This window comes from Suricata suricatta, chromosome 3 (genome assembly GCF_006229205.1).
Source record: "Suricata suricatta isolate VVHF042 chromosome 3, meerkat_22Aug2017_6uvM2_HiC, whole genome shotgun sequence".
NCBI classification, from domain to species: Eukaryota; Metazoa; Chordata; class Mammalia; order Carnivora; family Herpestidae; genus Suricata; species Suricata suricatta.
In genome coordinates, this window is record NC_043702.1 from 151227067 (window position 1) to 151236938 (window position 9872).

The 9872-nt window shown below is 42.8% G+C and overlaps 1 protein-coding gene across 1 annotated transcript in view; it reads right to left on the reverse strand.

Annotated features, from left to right (window-relative positions):
- Positions 1-7720, reverse strand: part of PM20D1 (peptidase M20 domain containing 1) — a 29899-nt gene extending 22179 nt beyond the window's left edge. The window contains exon 1 of the mRNA XM_029933170.1: positions 7516-7720. Coding sequence (XP_029789030.1) covers positions 7516-7684 — 169 coding nt within the window. The 5' untranslated portion in view covers positions 7685-7720. The remainder of the gene's footprint in view (positions 1-7515) is intronic.
- Between the last annotated feature and the right edge of the window lie 2152 nt (positions 7721-9872).

The window sequence follows — 9872 nt, forward strand, 5'->3', positions numbered from 1 at the left end:
AAAAAAGAGAGAGCACTCAGATAGACAAAATCATGAACGAAGAAGGATCTATTACAACCAACCCCTTAGAAATACAAGCAATCATCAGAGATTACTATGAAAAACTATATGCCAACAAACTGGACAACACAGAAGAAATGGACAAAACTCCATTTTAGAGCTTTGTGGGGAAATTCCCTGACATGGACTGCCTAATTCCACTAGTTGGGTGGGGGGAGGGGGGCAGGGAGGAGACATGGCGTCAGCTCCCCTGTCCCAGCTGACAAAGTTTAGAACCGGAAATCCTCTGTCTGCCTTCTGCCCTGTCTCCCCTCCTGTTTCTGCACCACCTTCGATGCAGCCTACATAACTGGGTCCTGTACCACCCTCATTGCCTCAGGCACCATTGGCTCCTCCTCCCACCCATGAAATCAACATATTTGGTGTTTAAAGCAATTTAAGTTTGTTGATTTAATTAAGACAAACCTGTCTTTAGAGTTATCAGTGTTAAATATGAAACTTTTATTCTACCAAGGTTTGCTAAAGGTCAAATGAGCTCATGTTATCTCTGCCACAGTTTGTTAGCAAAAAGATGGCTTAAAATGATGGTAAATTCTGTCTGTCTCAAGGTTTTCATGGGTAGTTATTAAGATAGCTTTCAATGTCTTTGGTAACCTGAAACTTTAAACTTTTGCTAGTATGATAAATGAGATTGAATCCATTGGATGTCTAATGAGATAAAAGCTAAAGCACTGATTACTAAACGTAGGTGTGTGCTTTTGACTTCTTTCAGAGAAACTAAGTCTATTGGGTCTGGTCAACAGGCTTTATGCTTTAAGATTTTACTATGGAAAACCTGTTTTGTGCTTAATTGATTCATGAACTTGCCATCCAAAAAAATTCGAGTGTAACAGTTCTCAGTTGGTAACTGAGTTTTCATCGGAGACTAAGGTTTCTAAGAGTTAAATTCTGGTAAGCGTACTTAAGTTTGATGGAAATAAGAAAAGCAATTTTGCATGTAAAATTAGATATGTAAAAAAATTACCAAAAAAATGGAAATACATTTTTGTTGGAGGTAAAAGAAAATAATTTTGCCCTAAATGAGACTGTTGTTTGGAGAGGAATGGCTTGGGACAAAATCTAAATGCAAAGGAAAGTTGTAGGTTTGTAAAGGGAAATCTTCAGAAAGGAATTTTATGTGTGGTCAGGATGGACAAAGGTTAAAATGAACAGATTTTACAAGTACGCTGGCATAAGATTAAAATTCTGCTTTACTCTGTTAAAAAGACAAGATTGTTGGTCTGCTTTTAAGAAAAAAAAGGTAAACGTTTTTTCCTCCTTTGCCTGCCCAAAAAGATGGAAAAAACTAAGATTTGAATCAAAAGGGCTGGGTATCTCTCTCTTTTGAATTATTTTGCAAGGTAGAGGAGTGGATGACCATGACTTTGAAGGGCTTTTACCAGGATAACACCGGAGCCATTTGGCTACACTTAGTCCAGTGTATGCCGACTTCTACCGATCTAGTGGCTTTAAAATGGACACCCACACGGTTGGAACATATTTGTGTGAGCACTGCTGGAAAAAAAAAAAAGACAAGGGAATAGACCTCAGCTTTTGCCCTTTTAGCCCCCTTCAACGCCTCATTTTATCTTTAGGAAAAGGTTTTTGCCAGCCTTTTAAAACATATTTGTAAAGAGGAACAGCTTTATTACGATTGATATGTAAATGACAGTTGGGCCAAAATAAAATTATTAATGCATCCCTCGACAACCAAGGGAATCTTGCTTGGTCACAGTTGATACTCTCAAAGTCCTGCAGGCAGGAAACTGGAGGGGTAGGAGAAACTGGGGAAGACAGGTCAATTCCCAGTGGTGGGGCCAAGCCTGGGTGAGAGCAACTATTCCCAGCACCTCGCAAGACTGACAGGGCTTTTGACTTCCAATTGAATAGCCAGCCAAAACATGGGCCAACAGATGAGGCTTCTCCTGGCCAATGGTCAGGGTCAAGAGATGAGGTTTCTCCTGGCCTGCTATAGGAAACTGAGATAAGGGAAACCTTTCCCTTCTTCTTCCTCGAGATGGGCAATTCCCCAACCAAGGCCAATACTCCTTTGGGATATATTCTGAAAAACTGGGATGATTTTGATCCACAAACCCTAAAGAAAAAGCCATTCATTTTCTTTGGCACCAAGACGTGGTCCCAATACAAACTGGAGGAGGAAATCAGGCTGCCATAGGGAATTATCAATTATAATGCTACGCTACAGTTTGGCTTGTTTTGCAATGTGAAGGGAAGTGGGGAGTAGTCCCCTATGTCCAGTGTTTTTGGGGCCTCAAGAGAAAACTGAGATGTGTGTAAGGTTGGTCCTGGCCTTACTGGCAACCCTTTCTAAGGATTCACAATGATGAAGGGAGGAAACTGAGGGACCCTTGCTTGTGCCCAAAGCAGACCTAGAAAAGGAGGAAGGGAAGTCTTCCAGCTCACCCTTCTCCCTGGGTCCTTGATCCGTATATCCAGGCTGCTCCCTGCTGTCCACCTTAGCCGGGCCCTCCGCATAATGCAGCAGGTGTGTAGCTCCTACAAGAAGCTAGAGTGCCGGAGAAGAAACACCGGGAGGCACCACCAAGAGAAGATTTACAAGTACTCTTTTCATTGCAAGACTTAAGACAGGTAAAATGGGTAAATTTTCTGATGATCCGGGTAAGTATACAGGCTTTTCAGAATATTAGGTATGTTTTTGAGTTGACCTGGAAAGATACAATGCTTTTGCTGAATTAGACTCTTAATGAGACAGAAAAGCGTGATGTTTTGGCAGCGGCTAAGAGAGATATGGGGACGGGCAACTCCTTAATTATCAGGGGACTGGAGGTCCTATAAGGAACTTCCAGTTCCCTACTAGGGTTCAGGCAGTTCTGCCCCAAGATCCTAAGTGGGACTATGATAATCCCACTAGGGAGTGGTATCGCTGCCCCTTCCAAGTTGTGTATTGGAGAAATTAAGGAGGCCTAAGGTTAAACCCTTAAATGATGCTAAATTAGCCACCATTTACAGACATAGGATGAGAGCCTGGTGGGATTCCTGGAAAGGTTAAAGTTAAATATATGGCTATCTCCCTGATACCCCCCAAAGCTGAGACGATTCTAAAGGACATATTTGTCACTCGTTCAGCCCCAGATATTTGAAGGAAGCTGCAAAAACAGCTGTTGGCCCAGAAGGAACCCTGGAGAAGCTCTTACGAGCTACCAATTGGGCATATTACAATTGAGATGGAGAGGAGAATAAGGAACAGGAAAGGAGGCTTAAAAAAAAAAATCTAAGGCCTAAGTCGCAGCCTTATGCACTATGTCAGCCTAGACTTCCTGAGGTCCTGGCACCAAGTGCCATTTATGTGGCCAATCACAGCACTGGAAACAAGAATGTCAGAGGGGACAATGGAAGTCAAAACCCCTTAGGCCATGCCCCTGGTGTGGAGATAGTCACTGGAAAATCTGAATGCCTCAGGGACCTTAATATGAAGGGCTCAGATGACCAGTGTCCCTGAAAGAGACAGGTGGGACCTGGGGTTCTTCACGGTGGCTCCCTTGAACCAACTATTGAAAATCCAGAGCCTTGGGTAACTCTGAAAATAGAAGGAAAACTGGTTTATTTCCTTCTTGACACTGGAGCCACCTTTCCTTTCCACTCCCGGCCAACCATCCAAACACAGTACATTCTGGGCGTCTCCAGAAAACTTATGACTCAATTTTTCTCTCAGCCACTTGGGTGCATATGGGGGGTGACTTTTTTCCCCAGCATTTTTTGGGTAATGCCAGAGAGCCCTATTCCCTCACTCAGAAGAGACAGTTATGACTGATTTAGGGACTAGAGTGTTACTAGCTCCAGGACAGATGAACAATTGCCTAAACTTATAGTGATCTGAATATCAAAGATCAGTCTTTCCAAGAGGTAAAATTCAATATGCCCTATGGAGTTGTTCCAATGCAAACTGGATGGCCAAAGGAAGATTTGAAGATTGAGTACCAAAAACTAGTTGAAATGCTTAGTTATTCTAAGTATATTACAAGATCAAAATAAATATGGAAGAGGGAAGGAAAGCTACAGGTAAATAAATTTTTAAAAATGACCAGACAGGTCACGGGCTTTTTGGATGGCTACAGTGCGTCTTCCCATGGTGTGGCCTCCTTCCTAGGAGACATTGCATTTGGGATATTAATGCTTGTTAGTCTAATATTCTTTTTTGTATGTCATTTGTAGAAGCTGTTGCATATTTAGAAAAATATGGCCGTTAGGAGTCACGTGTTCAAAGGGGGGACTATGATAGAAAAGATGGAATTCAGTAGGCAGAGAGGGAAAAGGTTATGGCCTGAGGTCCCTGGGTGGAAAACAAACAAACAAACACACACACACATTTTGGAACAGTGCTGGGAGCATCTGACCACAGCAAACCCCGCTGGGGGTAGTGACACAGTCATAGCGAAGAAATGGCAGACGTTTGCATGGCTCCTGCCATGAAGCAAAACTGGTATCTCCTTCTATTATTGGCTGATATTGGGAATGGGACTGCTGTTACTGATTAGGCCTCACAATGTTCCAAATCAGACTGATGCTTCCCCACACAGTTAGCCCATAAGAAAAAGAATATTCCTGTCCCTGCATTAGAGCTTAAATTTTTTAAATGTTTTTTAAATTTATTTTTGAGAGACAGAGAGAGATAGTGTGAGCAGGGGAGGGCAGAGAGGGAGACAGAATCTGAAGCAGGTTCCAGGCTCTGAACTAGCTGTCAGCACAGAGCCCAACGCAGGGCTTGAATGCACAAACTGTGAGATCATGACCTGAGCCGAAGCCGGAGGCTTAACTGACTGAGCCACCCAGGCGCCTCTGCATAAGAGATTTCAGATCAAACCGCTGCAGATGTTTGCCAAAAGGCTCTTCTAATGAGCTTTGCAGACCCAAGACATAAGGGGGGCTAAGAACACAAGAATTACGATTAACTCTGGACCAGAGAAGAAGAGCCTAACTTACAGATAAGAAACAGACAAGGACCGGACATAAGTTGCTGCATATACCATTGCTAATTGGAGTCACAAATACCCTCCCTTGTACTGACTTCAGTTAAGAGGATCGATAAGAAACTAGAAACCCAGATACAAGGCTAATACACACAGGGCCCCCATTGTGCTTACATCAAAGAAAGGGCTTTCTCAAACAACTTGTTAACAAGCATTCTTTCTCTTGTGGTTAATGAGCTAGATAAAATAACTCCTAGCCTATCTACATACAATTTAACCTATGTTTTAATTTTAGCATTACTAACTTAAGTAATATTTATATTATCTTGTTGTTTTATTAAAAACATCCTGTTATTCTCTTGGTTATAAGATTTACTCAACCTCACTGTAAGTGTATTACATGACTTGGTTATAACTTGTTAATTAAAAACAAAGTCATAAATATTGGCAAGAAACCAGCCCATACAAAATATGATAAGTTTGTTACTTTCTTGTTCTGGGGGACCAATGCCAAAAATAAATGGGATGGTTCTACAAAAATACTTCTGTAAAACCTGTTTCTGTATACTTTTGCTGATCAAAGCATCGTATCACAAAGAAATTCTATTTTCTTATGTCATGTTATTGCTTGACTAATGAAAAAAAGACACCAAAGCAGACAGAGAAGAGATGCCTGCCTGGTGCTCAGAAAGAAACTCGAGGCTCTCTCACTCTCTCTTGCTGACACCGTCCATCCTTTAGGGAACCCTGGACCTGCTGGAGCTGAACTCAGGCAAGATTCCTCTTAAGAAACAAACATCTGTGCCTTGCGCCCAAAATAACCTATAAATGAAAATGGAATCCACTTAGAAAAGAAGAGGAGGGATTATGAGAAGTGGGATGATTCATTCTCAGAAATATGAAATAAAATCTGTGCTGCCTAGTTAACAATAAGTTTACAGCCTATTGGAAATATGTATGAACTCCCACCGCCACCCCAATGGAGTCCCAAACCCTTAGACACTTCACTTCCTGCTTCTTCCCTCTCCATTTCACAGGTTTTGCAATGAGCATGTGCCAAAGAACTGAAGTCTCTGCATCACCTCGAGGAATGGACATTTGTTCCAACCACTTTGCCTTATGTGGGCATACGCGACTTCTGGGTAAGGCTACAATCTCTGCAGTACTCAGCCAATGAGGAATCAGGAAGGGAGCTGCACGCTAGGAGATAGATTGCCTGCTGTAACTGCCCCAGTGTGCCTGTCCATCAGACACCCACTCTTGCAAGAATGTTGATTAAAACCTCACATTACTCTGCTCCAAGTCTCCGTGTCCCTCCTTTGATTGGGTCAGTGGGCTTATTTCTCACACCTCTACAGTTAGTTTTTCTAACGATCAACCCTACATCACAGCCCACCCTATAGATGGGAAAGTCAAGGCTCAAAAAGATGAACTTCTATGAGGCAAACTCAAAATCTGAACTCAAGTGTTTTGCCTTCTGTTCAGAGCTAGAGCAGGACGCATATAACTATTAGGTCCCTACTTTGGGTCCTTTAAATAAGAAAGCTTTTTGCTTTCTTCTGGGTAAAGAGACTCTGGTGAGCAGCTGCCCATGGGATTTCAGAGAATGAACTATTCGTCCTGTGCTTTGGGAAAGCTCTACTCTGCCTCCTGGCCAATTGCTCAAGCACATGCACAATATATATTCAATCACAGGGGTTAGCTGTTGGTCCCTGCATCTGCCTGCACATGTCTGTGTAGGCAGTTTCTTTTGATCCACTACTTATTGAAAGGGAAAAGACTGGAGCTAAGCCCAGTGGAGAGAAAGATGTCATTATCCCACAGGATCTAGCACTCAGCAGAAACTTTCCTCTTTTCTCCTGGAAAATGCACACTGAGAAGGCAAATGAGTTTTTAACTTTGGTTTGAGGTCTAGGGGAAAGATGTCTTTTAATTAGGAGAGGAAGTTTGGAACCCCCCACGTCCCTTTTTGGAGTGATAGGTGTTATCATCTGGTGCTCACTCCTTGCTGTGGCGTCCCTGGGGGTCATCGGGAGCTGGAAGGATCCTACAAGCGATAGATGGTATCATCCAGTGCTCAGTCCTTGCTGTGGGGTCCCTGGGGAAGGTCATTTAATTGGCCTAAGCTTCAATTTCCCTCCTCGGTAGATAAGACTAAGATACTGCAGAGATTTAACAGAAGTAAAACTTTCAAAGGTTAAAAGTACAAATAAAATCTATTGCAATACTGAGACAGAGAGTATTGGCTTGGGTGACACCAAGGCAACAGGGTCAAGGGTGAAGCTAGGGAAGGAAAGTTCCAGGCTAGGCAGGGAACACCAAAGTCAGCAGAAGCCAGGTCTGGGGCAGGAGTGTGACTCGCAAACCTGGGCACAAGGTTCAGGGCTGCGCGTTAGGGTTGGGTTCGGGTGTGTGGCGGAGCTCCAATTACAGTGGCGGACCCTGTGAGGAGGGAGTGGGCATGGGTTGGCCCAAGGAGAGAGGGACCTGTGTCTGAGCATAGGTGGGCGAAGAGGTTCAGGCTCACCTTTCAGGGCTTCCTTCATCGCAAAGCGCTCGCCTTGGCTGAACTGAGAAGGGATTTGCGACCCCCTCTGATGCTTCTGGTCCCCCAGGCCCTTCGATCTGGAGTTTGTGGGGATACCCAGCAGCAGCACAGCCGCCAGGGCCAGCATGCAAACACGCTGCGGAGCCATGCTTCTCTCCAGTCTGCAGCTCGAGTTTGGACCCCAACGACTAGCCCGCGGAGGTCGTCCCGTTACCGCTCCAATGACCACAGCCGCCTTAGCACCGCCCTATCCCCAGATCTGACCAATCGCCGCTTGTCTGGGGCTTCGGAACAACCAATTCATGGGAAGGCTCCGCCCAGCGCCGCAGGGTCTTTTGGGAGTTGTGGTTTCTCCGCCCGGAACAGGCAAAGGTAGGATAAAGATGAGGGCCCCCGGTAAAGGTGAGGGCCCAGGTAAAACTCAGGTGTTCACCTGCGCTTGGTCTGCTTTGAGATACTCAGAAATCCCTTATCACTCTATGAGAAGTCAAATTAAAGGGCAAAAAGGCAAAATAAAATGAACAAAGCCTACTAGACTTTAGTCTGCTTCTCACTTCTGAAGTTTAGGACTTGATTACCATCCCCCCAGATTCTGTGCTGGAGCTCTGCGTGCTCCTGGCTTTATTTAGGATGAAACTGAAACCGTATTACTCCATCTATAGATGTTGCTGTTGATGCTGAGTTCAGAGGGCTTGCTCCTACTTAGCAATTCACTTTAATGTTACTGCATTTTTGCAACTCTAGGCAAATACATGGAGACTGAAAGATTTTGAGTAAGATTATGTTTTAATAATTTTGATATATTTAATAAAATGTGATTTCATAGCTATCGAGGGTAAAGGGTCATTTTAGAAAAAAAAGCTTAAGACACAGAGAATAAAATTAGATTTATTGGAACCAGAAGAAACCACTCTTTTCAGATCCCTTGATACAGTCTGATCTGCCACCAGTCACATATATTACTATAGAAAAAAATCAATAGTAGGGCTGCATAGCTACTCATGACCGAAGCTGCATATTCACCCTCGGGGTGTTTGCCAAAGCTCAGAGAGAGAGTACTTTGCTCCATTTCAGTGATCCTATTTAAACAAAACAAAACAAACCACCCTTCCCCCCCCCAAACTAAAATCATATATTTACTTTTCAATAGTAATCTAAAAACAGTATTTGGGAGTGCCTGGGTGGTTCAGTTGGTTAAGTGTTGGAGTCTTGATTTGGCTCAGGTCATGATTTCACAGTTTCATGAGTTCCATCCCCATGTCTGGCTCTGTGCTCACAGCTGGGAACCTGCTTGAGATTCTCCCTCTTTCTCTTTCTGCCCCTCTCGGCTTGGCTCACACTCTCTCCATCTCTCCCAAAATAAGTAAACTAAAAAAAAAAAACCAGTATTTTGAAACATTTCACACATATGGAAAGGTGTAGAAGGTAATATAATGAGCATTTCTGTATTCACCACTCAGCTTAAGATCTAGAACATTAAAAATAGAGTTGAAATGAGTTATTTATTCATTTAGTTTTTGAGAGCAAAAGAATGCGTGTGGGAGAGGGACAGATGGAGAAAAAGATAATTCCAGTCAGGCTCCATGCTTAAAGAGGAGTCTAACTCAGGACTCGATCCCACAAACCATGAGATCATAACCTGAGCCAAAATCAAGAGTTGTATACTTAAATCAACTGAGCCATCTGGGAACCCTGAGTTGAAATTAGTTTTTATAAGTGTGAACAATGGCATAATTTTTAATTTTTGTCAAACTTAAAAATTTTTATGATTGTAAAATTAATATGCATTTAGGCCCTTGTGAATTATTTGGACAATATAAGAAAATATAAAGAAAACAAATCACATTTCCTACATGGTTAGTCTTTTTTGTTTTCTTGCTTAATAAGTCTTTCTCTGTTTCAAGGTCATATATTTTGATGTGTCTTTGCTGGGAGCTGCACCGGCCTTACTGGGTGACACAGTCACAGTGAGGAAATGGCAGACGTTGCACAGCTCCTGCCAGGAGAGACAAAACTCGTATCTCCTTCTATACTACTGCTCATGTTGAAAACAAGCCTGTTCTAGCTTTGAGAAGAACGCTGGTGCAATTTTGATGGAGATTGCATTGAATGTGTAGATTGCTTTGGGTAGTAATGACATTTTCACAATGTTTATTCTTCTGATCCATGAACAGGGAATTTTTTTCCATTTCTTGGTGTCTTCTTTAATCTCTTTCATAAGTTTTCTATAGTTTTCATCATATAGGTCTTTTACATCCTTGGTTAGGTTTACTCCTAGGAATTCTATGGTTTTTCATGCAATTGTGAATGGGATCAGTTTCTTGATTCCTCTTTCC